Source organism: Eptatretus burgeri, chromosome 9, assembly GCF_056783735.1.
Source record: "Eptatretus burgeri isolate ZD-2024b chromosome 9, Ebu_testis_v1, whole genome shotgun sequence".
Lineage (NCBI taxonomy): Eukaryota > Metazoa > Chordata > Myxini > Myxiniformes > Myxinidae > Eptatretus > Eptatretus burgeri.
Window position 1 is genome coordinate 56,845,278 of NC_140969.1, and position 18,481 is coordinate 56,863,758.

The 18,481-nt window shown below is 41.3% G+C and overlaps 1 protein-coding gene across 38 annotated transcripts in view; it reads right to left on the reverse strand.

The window, feature by feature from the left end:
- LOC147020161 (CUB and sushi domain-containing protein 3-like) overlaps window positions 1-18,481 on the reverse strand; it is a 1,491,173-nt gene that overhangs the window by 360,293 nt on the left and 1,112,399 nt on the right. For all 38 annotated transcript variants that reach the window (XR_015061662.1, XM_085895237.1, XM_085895221.1 and 35 more), the window contains 4 exons: window positions 17,208-17,410; window positions 8,219-8,410; window positions 5,731-5,869; window positions 5,027-5,214 (listed from right to left, as the gene is read on the reverse strand). Coding sequence is in view for 37 of the 38 variants with exons in the window: in XM_085895237.1 (XP_085751363.1) it covers window positions 5,027-5,214; window positions 5,731-5,869; window positions 8,219-8,410; window positions 17,208-17,410 (722 nt within the window). In the remaining variant the exon portion in view is untranslated. The remainder of the gene's footprint in view (window positions 1-5,026; window positions 5,215-5,730; window positions 5,870-8,218; window positions 8,411-17,207; window positions 17,411-18,481) is intronic.

Below are 18,481 nucleotides of genomic sequence, written 5' to 3' on the forward strand. Positions count from 1 at the left end.
CTGGTGTTTTCGACTTGGTATATATATATATATATATATATATATATATATATATATATATATATATATATATATATGTATATATATATATATATATATATACATACATACATATATACATATATATACATATATATATACATATATATATACATATATACATATATATATATATTAATTCAGTGTCCCAACTGGGCTTGAACTCAGGACCTTTTGGGTCCCAAGCCACTGGGCCAACACCAGGCTCATTTTCATTATATATATATATATATATATATATATATATATATATATATATATATATATATATATATATATATATATATATATATATATATATACAGTAGACTAGGTGTAAGTCGACAACGTGTAACTCGTCACTTCGCCTAAGTCGGCAGCGTCAAAAAGTCCCGAATTTATCTCATGTTAAATCCCTTTGAATAAAGGGTCATCCCTCTGTAAGTCGTCATCTCTAAGTCGTCACTTCGTCTAAGTCGTCAGATGTTGTCCATTCACACGTAATGAAAACTCAAGTAAATTACCACTCCTAACTCGTCACATGGAACTTCTGCTTCATGAGAAGCCCGATTTCATGGAATCGTGATGCTCGCTCATTGGTGTACACCGCCAGTGATAGGCTATTTATAACTGCGTACACACTTTGATCGCACTGCAGGCAGGACAATGGCGACTAAGCGCAAGCTTACAACTAAAACCTACCAAGAAAAATGCGACATTATCCAGTTTTGCGAGGCAAATCCACTGATGAAGAAAACAGACATAGCTGAGAAGTTGGACATCAAACGGCAGACATTGAACGATATTTTGAAGAATAAGGGCAAGATATTTGGAGAAGTGGAGAAGATCGTGAGGCCGGTGGGAAGTGTGAAATGCGTGAAATGTGTGTCCTTTGAAGATGTCGATGACGTGCTCATCATCTGGTTTCAGCAAATGTCAGCTCAGCCAAATATTCGGTTTCGGCCGATTCGGCCAAATACTCGGCCGATACTGTCTTCCGGTGGAGGATTGCCCAGCCAACATCATGGAATACAATGACCGGTTTGAATCCTTTCTCATGCACCAGATGCCCAAGAGTTTGAGGCAGTCAAACATAACGGATTACTTTGCGAAGAAGTAAAGGATCGATCGAGCTTAGTGTTGAAGTCCGATTATGGTTTTATATTGGCTTGTTTTGTACATTACCGCACTCACTTGCACATAGGCATTGAGTGGTAATCATCAACACGATGACTGTGTGTCATGTAATTTGTCACCATTCCATCACCGATGGTATACGAGTTGTCTTACAGAGTTGTTCATTATCTTTACTTTTGATAAACTGATTCATGAATTCCATCTTTGCTTGATCACTTTCCAACTCACCAACTCACCCCCACCTATGCCCCGAGGATTGTGTTTTCCTTTTGCTACAATAGCCGGCTCTCACACATATGTGCTCAGGCCACGCGCGACTTCATCCTTCACCCCACAGTCATCATGAATGTTCGCATACGCGTAAGTCGTCACTTTTTTCTCGGTCCCGATGGTGACGACTTACGCCTAGTCTACTGTATGTATATATATATATATATATATATATATATATATATATATATATATATATATATATATATGTGTATATTTGTATATATGTGTATATATGTATATATATATATATATATATATATATATATATATATATATATATATATATATATATATATATATATATATATATATATATATATATATATATATATATTCCACTGGTCTAAAGTTTTAGAACACCACCATTTTTCAGTTTTTCCTGAAATGTAAGTAGTTCAAGTCCAGTGAATAACCTGAAATGGTACAAAGTTAAGCGGTAAACTGCCAGAGGTTACAAAAAAAACCTTAGGTTACCAAAAACTGAAAAATAATGTAAATTTCAGAGTTGTTAAAAAGGCCCTTTTCAGGGAACAAGTAATTGGTTCGCAACTGTAGCTGTTCTGCAGCAATGGAAGTAAATTAAGCTTTGAAAGTTGATGCAAACAATTCCTTCAGGTGTCCCAACTTTTGTTGAGTAGTTACAAACCCTCTGTCTGTATAAAAGCTGTGTTGGAACAGACTGTATCGCTCCACCCTCTGAAGCATTATTTGGACAATATTGCACTGCAGGAAGTAGTATAATACTATCATAATGGTGAGAAAAAGACAATTAAGAAAGGAAGACAGACAGACCATTATAACCCTTAAAAGTGTCGGTCTTTCCTTCGGAGTAATTGCAAAAAAGCCAAGGTGTCAGTGAGTACAGTTTCCTACACCATCAAAAGGCACTTGGAAACTGGAGGAAACTCTGACAGGAAGAGGTCTGGCAGACCCAAAGCCACAACACAATCAAAAGACAAGTTTCTGAGAGTCAACAGCTTGTGTGATAGGTGGCTCAGGACAGCAGCTTCAAGCACAGCTTAACACTGGTCGAAGTAAGGAAGTCGCAGTTTCAACTGTGAAGAGAAGACTTCAAGCTGTACGCTTGACAGGTCGAGTGGTACTAAGAAAGCCATTGCTGTCTCAATAGGATAAAATGTCTCAAGGGTGAAGGGATCTAAAGGTGTTTAAAGTGTTGAAAGGGTCTTAAAGGTCTTAAAGGGTCTAAAGGGTTTTGTGGGTATTCTTAGTCCTTGGGGTCAGTCTTTGGGTCTTCTGGGTCATCTGCATCTTCTGGGTCCTCGGGGGCTTCAGTGCCTTTTAAGTCTTTCGTGTTTTTTGTGTCTTTTTGGTCCTCGGACACTTTTGCGTCATCTAGGTCTTTTGGGTGATGTGGGTCTTTGAGTTAGTTTGGGTCTTCGGGCTCTTTTTGGTTCTCGAGTCTTTTAGGTCCTTGATGGGTCTTAAGGGTCTTTTGGGTCTTCAATGGTCAAAGGGGTCTCAGCAGTCTCAATGGTTGAAAGGTACATTCCAATCATACATAATTAATAGACGTACGTATGTCAAGTCAGGGTGCGAATGACGTTCAAACAGTACGTAATTACTGGACATAGACATATAGTCACACAGCTTCACCGTCTCACGACCCATGCCTTTTGTTTGTTAACACACACACACACACACACACACACACACACACACACACACACACACACACACACACACACACACACACACACACACACACAAACACGAGAAGGTGGATACTTTCAGACCTGGGATGGCTCCATTCCAACTTTTGAAACCCACATATGGAGATAACCAACAACATACCTCTTATAGTTATAGATTCACTATTTGTACGTTTATGATGCACACTATTTACACACGTGTCAAGACTGCAGAACTTGTATTCCAGCATTTGCTGTTCAAAATCATCCTCCTCATTTATATTTCCTCATTTCTTCACATTGTATTATTAATAATATTCACTGCCTTTAATGGAAGCTTGTTTTAAGTAGGACATCCACCTGTTGATGTATTATCTGGTGGATAATGTAAAGATTCGTTTTTGTGAGTTAAAGAACCATGCTTTGTACATATGGAGGGAGAGTATATGTGTACACATTTATATTGCAGTGAGAACCTCATCATGACATTTTCAGACAGAAATGTAGTAATTCATCATCTATTATCGTGGCAACACGAGCCAGCACAAATAAATTATGCTTAGCTATACTTCAGGGGCCTTCACATGGCCATCCTTCTTCATCAGTTTGTTGTCAAGTGTGAATGGTTTGACTAAGAAAACTCATAAATAGCTAATGTGGTGGAAAACAAACAAACTTATTCACTGTATTTGCACATTAGGTCATGCAATCTTGGCATTTATAAGTATAAAAAATACACGGAACAAGAATAGATTCTGACTTAAACGTTCAAAGCAAATTAAGTTCAAAATTACTGTGATATTTTTCTTGGTCTGCACTGAAATCGAACGTTACTAGGACAACCAATATTTCGATTTTTTTTGTGTTAAATTGCGTTCTCTTCAAGAGTTCTAAGATATTGTAACCATTTTTCAACATTTTTTTTTGTTCTTCACCTCTTTAAGACTGCTACCTTCTCTTCCGCACAACCACCAGGCCCACTTGAATGCCCACCAAGATCTCTGAATCGAAGCAGAATTGAGTCTGGTTCCTGTATGGCAGGGAGACTTCCACAGTTTCGGTCGGGTTCTGTTGTCTGAGAGACGGCAGGAGAGCACAGTAGGTCGTGAGCTCGGCTCTGAGATGTATGATCATGAAATTTTTCTTCCGTGTAATTGAAGCCGACTAAAACTTCTGTCTGAGAGTGATGCCAGCAGGGAGTGCCGCATCTTCATTGATGCCGTCCTTTGAATGGGAATGTAAAGTCGGCTATCCCGGTTGCATTATGCTGTGGATATTAACAACCTGCATGTTAATCGATTGAAAGATACAATTCATTGGGTGATGACACTGGCATAATCGGTCAAAAGGTTCTCACAAAAAATTCTAAGCAACTCGGATGAAGGTGTCATGAGAATTATCATGCAAGATTTTCGTAATGCGTCCTCCCGAGAAACCTTTAGTTGTACTGTATATCCTTGCATTGTTTATGATATTTTTCAGTTCTTGCACCAGTGAAATAGGAGGTCTGAATGCTGATTTTATATTTAAAAAAAAAGTAATGTCTGAAAACATCACAGCATATTCTTCAAGAGCACATTGGGAAGTTTGAAATGATGCGATACGACTACGAAACATGAGGTCATGTAGAATTCAGTGGGGAAATCTCCATTTTTTTTTCCTTTCTACTTTTTCAAAAGCTAATGGAAGGCCTTGCTTGCACAAATTTCACAAGGGTGACGAGGAATTTAAGAGACACCGGTGTGCTTTTACAGGAATCACAAGGCCAGCTGGAGCCAATGGATACATCAACACAGCATGTGGGATTTGAACAGCAACTGAAGCAGCAACTGCAACAACATTCCCGCATTGCGAACCATGTGCTCAGATGGGAACATTAAATATGATAACCTGCCCTGTACACTTCAGCCACGATGAAATGTTCAGCAAACAAGAGTAAGCTCACAGACCTTGATACTCGATGTGGAACCCCGCGAGGCTGACGGAGGCGTCTGTGCGAAAGGCCAGAAAGGTGCTGTTGCCGCTACTTTCGAGGCGCCCAGGCAGTTTTGAGCCTTGAAGGCTGGCGACGAGGGGGCTACTGGCATTCGGCCCATCATACACGTGCAGAAAATCATAGTTTGCTTCCATACTGAACCTATACGAAGATCGGCACAAGAGACAGGATAAGGGGATTGTTAAACTTTACAGTTTCAGGTGGTGAAGCATGGAAAGTGATTACGGTTGGATTTCGGTCAGATATTTATATAATGTGTGAACGAAACTATCTTTGCAGGCCAGGTAATCAAGCTATGCTCATTCAACACCTGCTTGATTTCCCTAAAAACATGCCAGCAGGATCCGGCGCTGAGCTGTGCAGCACAGGTGGTGGTCGTAGTTAATTGCATCATTTCACATCTATAATTTTTCTGGCGACGCAAAACTGCTCACAAAACGTATTTTATAGAAAAAGCACTACACTTTAGTGGAGGCATAGTGGGATGTCGAGCAGGATGCAATGGCATTGGTGGAAATCAGCACGGCACGTCGCGTCCGTGTCAAGCTGCGCAATAGGCAGGAAATCCCAAACCCCATGCGTTTGCATATGAAGCAGTAACTTCCACTACAAAGTAATAATTCATGATCGCAGTTGAGAAACTTTTGTCCAGCCTACCTTATGAAGGTCAGAGACACGACATTTCCTGGTGTGGCAGTGATGATCCAGTCACACTCTTTGCCAGGGGGGTACGGCCTAGGGTAATTAGGCGACAGAATGGCTCCAGTCGGTCCTGTCAAATTCCCGCCACAGGGAGCTAGGGGCCGCAAAAAACAGTCACAGAGGTATGTAAGTTAAGTATGCCATTTTACTATCCATGCTAAAGATCTTGATAGGAAGTTCACATTCCAAGGTATTAATCTCACACTGAAAGTAAAACAATCAGAAACATTTTACATTAAAAAAAATTATATATTTAATTTCACATTATATTTTGTTGTTTCTTTGTTTAATTAGAAAATGATGGGGATTTAGTTGCAAATACTTTACAAACGAGATGCTATTAGTTCAGGTGATACCACAGAATGATTCCATCTTCTTCTTTCTTATGGCTTGATTGCCGTATCTACGAGAGAAATTACGAAGGGGATTATTTCAGATAAGGCAACACGATGGTGAAGACGGATGAATCTGTTATGCCAAATAAATACTGTTGCTTATTCTCTTTGCCTGGTGTTGGCTTAACAGTTTGGGTTGCAGGCTTGGGATCCTTGGGTCCTGAGTTAAAATCCTGCTTGGCTGTTGAATAAATATCAGGTGGGGTTGACTCAGCCTGTCATCCTTCCGAGGTCGGCAAAATGAGTACCAGCTTGTTCGGATGATTCAAGTCACCATTCAAGTATCCTGTGTCGGAGTGGCGAGCTGTCCAGGATTGTGCCCAATAACACAGGAGACTGCTAGGGCAGCATAAACACTCTGCACAGAGTATGGTCCCGATGGATTTGGATTTTTGGATCATTCTCTCCATTTATTGGAAGCTCCAAACTGGGTCCACAAATCAGAGATTATCCTCATCCATTATGCCAAATTTGAATACTGCACAAAAAAAACCAATGCCTTTCATCAACTTCAAAATCATTCACAAAATGGCATGTCAAAGTTTAGGCAAAAGAGATCCAAATCGAGAAAAGGCTTGGAGCAAGACCAACACTCTCCCTTCCACAGATCTCCTAATGTCTCTGTTCCCCACTGTTTTGTCCTTCCCACTCCCACTCCTCGTCTCATGCCCCCGTTGCTGTGCGTTGTGTGTTAGCTCTCGTATGAGCCTCGACAATGTATACAAAAAAAGAAAAAACACCGACGATAGCATTTGTAAAAGGATCTTCAATGTATTGGTGATTCCTTTGGGTATCGCTACTGCAGTGGATGGTTTGAAGAAACAAATTGAAATGTTAACAAAATGAGCTCAGTTCAAGAAGCTAAAAATATAACTGGGTAGTTATGGCAATTTAGAATCTGCACACTGGCCATTTTGAGGCAAATACGGTAATGCACATTCAGCATTGTGCATTTATATATTTATATTTAAGAACCTACTCTGGATATTCCATCCACCTGGCTCAGTAGTCATGATCTTGGACCACTGTCAATCATAACTATATTTTATATCTAGCCCTGCCTAATCTGAGGGGCTTGGTGGTGGAGTGGGAAATGCCTTGTTGCATTGCCTCCACTGGTGTGAGGTCGATTCCTGCAGCTGATCCAGTAATTTCTCAACCCCGTGACGGGATGGCAACCTGGTCGAGATTGATTTGTAGCCATGGAAACGTTCATGAGCTACTTCCTGTGTGCCATCCATTGCTCTGTCAAGAGGATGGACCTCCATCAGCAACACCATTTGTTTGCTGTTCATCCATATGTTGTCCCTCTGTTAGTGGGTTGCCTTCTACTCACTGTCACCCTGGTCTTCCATAAGCTGACACTTTGTATTCAGAGCAAAACATACCACCCCACTCTATTGGCATACGCAACAAAGCAGGCTGACGACGAGCACATAATTCCAGAAATAACATACCATGACAACTCCAGCACCCTGGGTTGCTGTATTACCTTCAAACGTTTACATTATCTCATGTACTGTCTCCTACCTAAACTGGGGCATCATCCACATGATTGCAGCAAACTGTTTTTTTGAAACAGACACATCGGCGTTTTGGTTACACGAGTTATGATCTTGCTTATTTCATCAGTCTTCTTGATAAAATAAGGTATTTTGGTATCGTAAGAAAATGAACAGAAATAAGACCAAATAGATACAATTATGGTTAAATCTCTCCTCTACAGGGTGATTTAACTCTTCAATTATATGGTTTAATATTTTTTTCCTCGTAAATTTGCACAAACCCATGTGACCATTGTGGTGTCCAAATCAAGATTCTCTTAAAAAGAAAACAATTCCTAATCATGCACCAGCCTGGCTAATTCCATTAAAGTTTGCAACACTTGGATGTACTCTTACCAGAAGAGAAAGGGAGGATTCTGTTGACTCGAGAAAAATCTGGCAGTGCCAGTCAAGTCAATCCGCATAAATAAATTTTAAAATACAACACATGGAGTATGCCTGAAGGTTAAGATCATGAAAGCACAGTATTGACTGACAGCACACCAATGCAGGAAGGAGGGCCTGGTTGCCAGAAGAAATGGTTGTCATGCTGGAGGCAAGTGATTGACGCCGAGCCATGGATCTGGTATCCTGGTTCACAGGCAAATGTTATGCTATGTCCTGGCTCCCACAGTGTGCCACTTCGTGTCCCGTTTGTGGGGACTCCTGGATCTCGGCAAGCTTGCGCCACTGCAGCTGGAAAACAAGTCATGGAGCAAAAATAAAGCTGCAAACAGGGTCACAACTCAGCAGTAATTCGAAATTCCTCAAGTAATACATACTTTTAAAAAATGGTCCAGAAAAAAAGGTGAGTAACTTGTCCAGACCACCTTATGAAGTTCAGAAGGGGTTCAGAGGTGCAGATGACACTTTTGAGCCCCCTATAGAAATTTCATGATTTCTCCAGAACTACAGCGAATTGCCAAATATTGCTTCATGACTTTATTTCCTTGAAGTCATGTGCATCTTTTGATGATAAATTTAATATGCATAAAAACTTGAAAATATGCATAAAATTAGCATATTTGCTTCGTTAATAATTATATAATTGAAAGAACCAGAAATGTTTTCACTAATTCGATGATTTGCAAATTGGTAAGAATATTTTCTATCTACACACTAAAGTTTGTGTCAATTGGATGTTCCATATCTGAGATCTTTGGGGAGGGGGGAGGGGGTCTAAATGACATACAGTCCTTTGTTTGTGCTGTTCATACTTTGTTCCTTTGATCGTGCCAGCCTAGACATACTTTGAAAAAGCCTAGTTTAAATAGGGTGAAGTCCTCGCCTGTGTTCACCCTTGTTGTTTGAATCTGGTATTTTGGCACCAGTAGCAGGATTTTGTTTCTTCCTGTAATAAGTACATGCGCTTCGCTTTTCTTCCCTATATGTGTATGTCGACCATCAGATCTGTTCCATGATCATATTGTCTTGTCGATACTTATGCCTATATACATTTTTAAATAAACTATTTATTGCAAGAAACATTTTCCCACCTTCTGCCCTCCTGCATGTGAGAAACCATCATTTTTTGGGCAAGTGTTGGGGAAAGTAGCACAATGTAATGAATGCAGTAAAAATTGTTACAATCTACTGAGCGCAGTGAAAGTTCAAACATAATTTCAGTCATTTGCTGAAGCCAACCTCTGACTCAGAGCATCTGTGTTAGCTGGAGTTCCAATGCAACAATATATACATTGCAATGCAAAAGTCTAAGACATATTCCAAATTTTTACTCTATACACAAGGATACCAAAACTGTGTTCAATGCAAATACACCTTCATGAAAAAGAAAATCTGATTCAAACTAGAATGGCACCTGTAGAGCGCATCATCTTGCCTCGCACATTCATTCTGAAAAAAATACCATCATTAACTGAACACGCTACTATTACGGCCCAAATACCTGTGTCATCCATGCATCCTGTCGTATCGCTTAGTTTCCTGGCATGAGTTATGACCATCATAAATTTAATTCTTCACTCACATCAGATGATAGATCAGATAATTTTCAATTCAACTTTCAAATCAATATTTCAATTCAACCAATTATGGCAGGAATACAACTTCACCAATGACATCATCGTTATCAACGTACATACCCCATGGGGAGTTGATGACATGTGCCAAGATTCAATTTTTTCGTTGAGTGGTTTTGGAGAAAATGCTTTTCAAAATTTTTCCTTTAATCCAAAATGGCTGTCATACCATGTGACCTATGATATCAGAGAAGTCAAAAAAAATTTCTGCATGGTGAGTCCCTCCTATGTTTAAAGTTTTGCATCGACCGGACAGCGGTTGTAGAGAAAACTATATATAAAGCGAAAATACATACATAGAAGTAGACACCCGCACACACGCATGTACGCACATACAGTTTTGCATCCTCATCATATCGAGATTTACAACATACCTTGATATACAACATACCCTAATTTTAGATTTACAACACACCCTAATTACCAAATTTATACACAATATACCTTGTCATAAACTAATTGCGAGTATGTCCACCATTTTCCTTCAAAACCAATGAAATTGTTTGAGGGACATTTTCAAATCATTTTGGTATAAACTTGTTGGATGGTGTTTCACACTTTTTCCAAGACATTCCAAACATCATCAAAGTTGCTCGGATTATTTTTTTACCTTTTCTTTGCCCAAATACAGTAATCCCATGCAGCTTTAATGAGATTGAGATCTGGGCTTTGAGTGGGCCATTCCCCCTCGCTGAGAGAATCTGGTAAGCAGGAACAGCGTCAGGAAAATGAGCCCCATGTCCATACAGCCACAGTTGAGGCTCACAGACAATACAGGTAAAAAATCTCATCTCAGTCTCTCACAGCAAATGCTCGCTGGACACAAGATCTGACCAGCGATAGCCAAAGATTCTCCGAAAAGACCTGGTACCAAAGGAGTCGAGTCGTCATCTCAGATCCTTGGTCAGAGTCCAAGTCTCATATCCATCGAGCAAGACTGGAAGCATCAAGGACTTAAACACTCAGACTTTCATCCTCCTGAATAGGCACCGACAGTGCCCACAGCCCATGATCCAGTGAATCCATGCCTACCCAGGGCTGAACCAAATGCCTATTGACCTCTGGCTCGCAGCCAGTGAAGACATGAATATCACTGTCAAGGTAAGTGAATCTCTCCGTGACCTCACAATCCTCACCACAAACAGGTACAGACAAGATAGCAACATTCAAGATGTCATTGAAAGCCTGGATCTTAGTTTTGACCCAGGAGATGCAAAATCTCAGCGGCTCTGACTCATCATTTAGTGCCTGGAGGGCCGCCATATGGATTTGCAGAGTATCCACAAAAATGACTGCATAATCCACGAAATCAAGGTCAGAGGTCTTGATATTCCTAAATCATGCACCGCGGCTTGATCTCTCCGACATCCTCCCCAGAATCCTGTCCATACAAATGCTGAAAAGTGTGGTGTTTATATATATATATATATATATATATATATATATATATATATATATATATATATATATATATATATATATATATATATATATATATATATATATATATATATCAAGGGTGATACTCAGCAGTGCTCTCGAAAAAAAGTACCCAATGACTTGAAATTACATAAAAGATTGTGTTTATAAGAGGGTGGGAGCTTGGGGGCATGTTGAACATTGAAATGCTATGTAGTTATTGACCTCATGGTGGTTATCTTCAACCTGCGGTCCAGCCGGCGACAGCACTGCCTGACCCCACATCCCAATGTACACTTTATAGCAGCCTTTCGTGACATCAAACCAGCCTTCAAGGCCAGCGTTCGGTCGTGTAAAACCTTGCACAGATTCTGAAGTACCTACACCCAAAATTTTGGGTTTCCTCGGTGCTGCGGTTTGGCTGTGAATGGTTAACAAACAAATGCACAAATACTTCAATTATTTACAAGATTTGATTGTTTTCAATGATGTTGTGCCTTGAAAGTGTTGAAATCAGTTTTTTTTCGCCGTGCAGCACCGCATACCCCATGTAACCTTGGTCACCCAATCAAAATCGGATTATTTAGACTTGAGTAAACCATCAATGAGATTTATGTTTGAAGCTGTCGCAAAATTAACTCTAGAGTGCACCATGGCAATGATGGGCCAAATAGCCTCATTTCCTTGTTTGAGGTCAGTGTCTTAATTTTCAGACATACAAACAATTGCCTTGTGGGGGTGGGGGCCTACCCCCAGCACCCATGCAAAATTTGGTGTGGATAGGACTACACCACACAACATGGAAATCACAAGTAGGCTTCCCATCCTCATGAGGTGGGGAGAAATTTTTTGTGCTTACAATCTGATTCATGACCTGTACACCTTTGCCAAATTTGTTGAAGATTGTTGAGGCGTGTTTTTGTCTCTGACTTTCAAATGTACACACACATCCATATGAAGAATTGCCTTTTTTTGGGGGGGGGTTGAGTCGGAGGAGTTGCTGGTATGGTGCGTGAATGTGAAGAGGAGCAAGGAGATGGAGTAGGGTAAAGCTGTGAGGGTGTGAAGCTGTGGAAAATCTGAGGGTAAGGGGCTGAGGCGAAGCTGGTAGGGTGTGTGGCTGGGGTGAAGCTGGGAGGCTGCAGGGATGGTTTGAGTCTGGGAGGGTACAGGGCTGGAATGAATGTGTGTGGGTGGGGGGCTGAGTTTAATGTGGGAGCGTGTGGGGTTGGGGCAATGCTGCAGGGGGGAGGGGGAGCGGCGGTGAAGCTGGGAGGGTGCAGTATGTGCGGTGGCCAAGCTGGGGGGGTGCAGGGTGTGAGGGAAGCCGAGAGGTTGGAGGGGGGAATTGAGAGGATGCGGGGCTGTGATGGTGTGGGGTGAAAGTCATGAGGGTGTGGGACAGGGAAAGCCAAGAGGGTGCGAGGTGGCAGGGAGGCCGGGAGGGATCAGGGCAGGGGAAGACCCAGGAAGATGCAGGGTGGGGGGAAAGCCAAGGTCAGGGAGAAGCTGAGAGGGGGCAAGATATAGGGGAAACTGAGAAGGGGTGAAATAATAAAAATTACCGTTTTTACAGCCATTTTTCGCTGCTGTGCAGGGGTTTGGCTTTTTTTTCTTGAGGCAATGTTTTATGGCCGGATGCCCTTCCTGACGCCAACCCTGGTCGCCTCTTACGACACACAGGGGTATGGTACACCTATTCTAACCGGGGCATACACCGGGACCAGTACACTGGCACTCATTTCGCCGACCTCGGAAGGATGACAGGCTGAGTCAACCCCCTGGTGTTAATTCAGCAGCCAACGGGGCTTGAACTCAGGACCCTGGGATCCCAAGCCGCCACCCTAACCACTAAGCCAACACCAGGCTAAACTGAGAAGGGGTGAGAGAGCGGAAAGCAGAGAGGGGGAGGGTACTGACATGGAGGTTTCCACCATTGATGGACGTGAAGGGGAAATGATTGTACTCTGCACACAGCCTGTGCAAAATTCACTTCTGAGTATTCTCAAACTGGACATACATTGACAGACTTCATGCGAGGGGGGGGGGGGGTGGGGGTACAATAATTTCCATTGAAGGCATGGAGGAACATGGAGCTGTCAGGATGAGAGGAGGGTGTTTGAACTAAGCATTTAGGAGTGAAAAGTTTTGGGGAAAAAAGCCTTGTGAAAAAGGAGAAGAGGAAGAGAATGTGATGAAGAATACGAGTGAGAATAGCTTTGCAATACATGTCCCCTGTCGATGTGATATTTTCTCCCAAAAAGGGCATAACTCTGTGAAAAATTGATAAAACGCCCTGAAACTCGAATTTGTTCTGTAACGTATCATAAGAAAGCCATGTATGTTAAAGGGTATCGGAAAAAAAATCTGAAAAAAAACAAAACATGGGACAGACGGACAGCAAACCTATAGTCCCCTCCAGTGAAACCGGTAGGGGACGAATGAGAAGAATGTATGGGTTGTTCCTGATGGAATAATGAGATTGATGCATTTTAAAAAGCATTTTTTTTGTAATTTTTATTTGTATATTTTTGGAGCGAGGACGGTAAAATAATTAAGCCGATTCACCCTCGACGTGGAGCAAATCCGGAGCTGGAATATTTTAGTCTTTTTTTTTTAGGTATAAATGAAGACCAGCTTTTTCACTTTCCTACTTCACTGTCTGCAGCAGTTTCATCAAGCCCTCTTTACTTTCTGTCAACAGAGTCCTATCATCACCATACCTTAATTTTTATTTTGTATACAAAGTCAAGGCTCATGGAAGAGGTAATATATCTTCTTCCAATCCTGATCCAGCCAATCCAATCCTGAAGATGTTTTACATCTTACTCCAATCCTGATTCCAGCCTCTACGATATATCATCCAAGTTTGATTTTCTGATGATGTACTCACAAACCTCTTTTCCAATTCCAAACCATTCTCCCATTCTCCCATTCTCTCTCTCTCTCTCTCTCTCTCTCTCTCTCTCTCTCTCTCTCTCTCTCTCTCTCTCTCTCTCTCTCTATCTCTATCTCTATCTCTATCTCTATCTCTATCTCTATCTCTATCTCTATCTCTATCTCTATCTCTATCTCTATCTCTATCTCTATCTCTATCTCTATCTCTATCTCTATCTCTATCTCTCTCTCTCTCTCTTTCTCTCTTTCTCTCTTTCTCTCTTTCTCTTTCTCTCCCTTTCTCTCTCTCTGTCTCTCTCCATACTTCCCAGATAGGACACCAACGTTGGGCTCACGTTGGGCAATAGATTGGAAAAGGTCGGATTGGTTGCAAGCAGATTTCCAACATAGGAGGTTGAATTGGAAATATGGTGTAAAAGCCATCCAACATTTCATCAACGATGTTGGGCCAATGTCGGAAGCCAATGTTGGACCAACATCGTGTGTGATCTGGGTCTGTTCTTACTGTAGCGTGTTGTTTCATGTTTTTGCTTATCAGACATAATAAGTGCTTCACCATCCCAATTTCTCTCTGCATAATCCACATCAATTCATGATCAACACAATGGGAAGCTTTGCAATAATATAGATAAAGAGATACCTTCCTCTGATATTCCTTTGCTTTTTCCATGATCCACCTTAGATTTGCAATTTGATCTTCAGTTCTTCTTCCTTTTTTGAAACCTTCTTACTCAATGAGTACTTCTCGCTGAATGAAGTCTTCTGTTCTATCTTGAATGATCTTTAGTAATATCTTGCTCGCATGTGAAATCAAGGCAATTGTTTGGTTATTTGAACATTCTCTTGCATTCCATTTCTTTGGCAATCATATGTAGACTTCCACCTTTTGTCCCATACAATCTGCTCCAGATCTGTGTGTCATAGTTGTTAAATATTTTATTGCCTCCTCACCAACTACCTTAAAGAATATGATTGGAGTTTTATCGGAACCTGATGCTTTTTCATTCGACAGATCTTTCAAGGCTCTATGTCCCTCACATTGTATCACTCACTACTGGTTATACTATCTGTGTGTGCGTGTCAGTTGTAACTCATTTTTGTATTTACTAAATTAGGACAGTCTTCCCATTTTGACTGATGATGAGCCCTATAATTAGCAGCAGACAAAATGATTATTGAGCCAACAAGTTGGTTAGCATGGACCCCAATACAATCAAGTTACTCTGATGGCGGAGACACATTTAAAGGAGTAAATGAGTTGAAAAGCCAAAACAGAAAGCAATTTTTGCATCGCCTGCATTGATTACTAACTACTACTAGTCATACGAGTTGTAGAAGTTGTCAAATTAGTCAGACTATGATGACTATGACTTTAATGGCACCGATTATTCTCATCCCCAAGCCACTAGGGAAAGATTGTGGAACAAGTCTTTTTATGGTTGGCCAGGCCTGACGTTCCGCTAGAGGTGCTTTGGCAGGAATTTGTCATTTGTTCGGGGTGCGAGCAATAACAAACTACTTTTCATTTTGGGCACCGTGGGATTATTAAAGTCCACCAACTTATGCTGTTCGATGGGACATGCAGCTTAACATCCATTCGAGGGATGGTATACTTTCAGCAATGCCCTTTCTGCAAAGCACCAATCCAATCAATCGGTGATCGTTGGGTCGGGAATCAAACCAACTCCAACAAGTTCTAATTGCGAACATACCCCATAGGAGTTCATTTGTACAACTCTCAGGTGAGCGATAGCATGGACGACAGATAGTTTTGAAACTTGGTAAGATTTTCATCGCATCAGAAAATGAAACCAGAACACCTCACAAGAGAGGCTAGTTTCATATCATCATTTGCGACTTAATTTTGCGTTAGGCATCACCCAGCGCATTCAATTTTTTTGTTTTTTTAATAACAATTTTAAGAAAATGGGCCGAAAGTGCCATTTCTTGGCCCAAAGGGCCAGAATCGCACTTTGGGCTCAGTTACTGCCTGGGGAATGGTCTCGAGAATATACATCAAGCTTGGTTCGGTTCCGTCCACTAATAACCGAGAAATAACAATTTTAAGAAAATGGGCCGAAAGAGCCGTTTCTCGGCCCAAAGGACCGGAATCGCACTTTGGACTCAGTTACTGCCTGGGGAATGGTCTCTAGAATATACCTGTCAAGTTCGGTTCAGTTCCGTCCACTAATAACCGAGAAATAAGAATTTTAAGAAAATGGACCGAAAGGGCCATTTATCGGCCCAGTATCGCACGTTGGGCTCAGTTAATTCTGGGGGAATGGTCTCTAGAATATACCTGTCAAGTTTGGTTCGGTTCCGTTCACTAATAACCGAGAAATAACAATTTTAAGAAAATGGGCCAAAATGGGCCGTTCCTCGGGCGGAAGGACCACAATCGCAATTTGGGCTCAGTTAATGCCTGCGCATATGTATCTAGTATATGCCTGTCAATTTTCATAGAATTCTGTTCACGAATAATGGAGAAATAGACGTTTAAATGAACTGTACCCAAGAAAAGAGAGAACGTGAGCGGCGCTTAGACCCCGTGGGGTCTTCCACCCCATGGGGTAAAAAGTTCAAAGGTAAGTGTGCAACCTCTGGGCCATCCTGGCAGACCCCAGCATGAATTGCTACATATGTCATTATATTGCATTGTACAAACGTTGAGATAAAGAAAGTGCAAATGACTATAACTGAGCAACGACTGTCAGTTTTGCCTTCTGATCAGCAAGATCTGTTGTTATTGTTTGAGATGGTGTTTGGCTGTAAATACAAATGCTCGTTTTGACTTCTTGATAGCTGTCTGTGGGTTCAGCAAAGTGTGAGATGTCAGGAAGTTATATTTGATAGTTATAATTGGTATAAATCAAGCAATATGTGTTCTTCATCGAAATTACGCCGAAAAATATGGATGAGAAATGTAGTATGAAATTTTGCATTACTTGAGTGTTTTGTTTTACTCTTAATTATTCAATTGTATCTACTGTTTGCCCGTGCTCTCCTCTGTGACTCATTTGTGGTGCACTGAATGCACAGCATGACTTTCCCTTTTCACCATGTCACAGTGGGATTACACGTCGTGATGGTGAAACCACAAATGTTGATATCTGTCAAACTGCACGTGCGGTGCCTACAGGAGAACTGTATGGAGAAGCCCGTGCGGCTGATGAAGAAGTCAGAGTCGAACTGCAGAGTGAGCACGTTCTGGGACGAATGCACATCACCGGGAAGCTCCGAGCCGCTGATCTCTTTGAGCAGGGCGGCCCCTCGTCCGGCTCCGTCCCACACACGCAAGCGGTCGTGTCCTGGCTCCGTGTCGAACACCACAAAGTGCAGGCTGTGCAGAGAAAGAGCATCGGGTGGTCACGCTCAATCGTACTTACATCAGCTATCTCTCAGGAGAACAAACTGCATATCAAGTTGGGAAAGTAGAAGGTAAAAGTGAATTATTTACATAATCATCACAAAATTTCACTACGCGACTGACAGTTAATCATAGTTGGAAAAAACAAAAACACAACACACGTATATTTTCAAGAACTATAAATTAAACCCGAGACTCCTGGAGCAATGATGGTTCCGCACGATAAAAGGCAAAAACGGTTGAGATTTGAAAATGCAATGAGGCAAAGGAACGACAATCCGTGAATTATAGAAGAAGGAAACTGCAGTCACGGAAAACATAAAACCATAAAAATGTTACACTTAAATCGGAGGAAAAAGAGAGGAATTGAGCGAAAATAGGCAAGGGTTAAAACACTATAGCACAGAAAGGTGTACAATCATAATACCGAGGAAAAAATTCTCAGAAAAGAAAAGTATAGTTTTGCTCTTTCCAAATCACCAAAGTGCAATTCGCTTGAGGCCTAAATTTACACCACTTCATTACAGGAAACCTGTGCAGTCAACCACCCTTGGGATATTCACCACCACCGACTGGTGCCTACCAATAGACCGACGAGAGCATTGGTGAACACACGACTGATTTCTTCCGCTCAGCTTTCTCATGCAGCAGCGACCACTCTGATGACAATAATCGAATACAAAGGTGCTTTAGTGGTGACATATGTAATCAAAGCACGCTCAATGTGTTTCTAAAACCACTTACTGTTGCGAGCTTGCAGAGCCCATACACCTACTGTCAAACTCGAGGCATATTTGTTGCTGGTACTAATTAGGTACTAATTAGTACCGCAATTCAGCCACAAACATTGTCAGACATTGCCTCTGGTCACGTGGCAGATGTTTTGGTCGCATGTTCTTCACTTGACATGTGGTTCCCTTCGCTGTATTTGACGATGTACTTATTTCTTCTGGAGATAATTTGGTTGAATTTGGCTTTGTTAAGAAGTTCTGGCAGGACAGCTCGGTGGTATCTTACTCACCTTTGAGCTGTCTAATCTGGGTT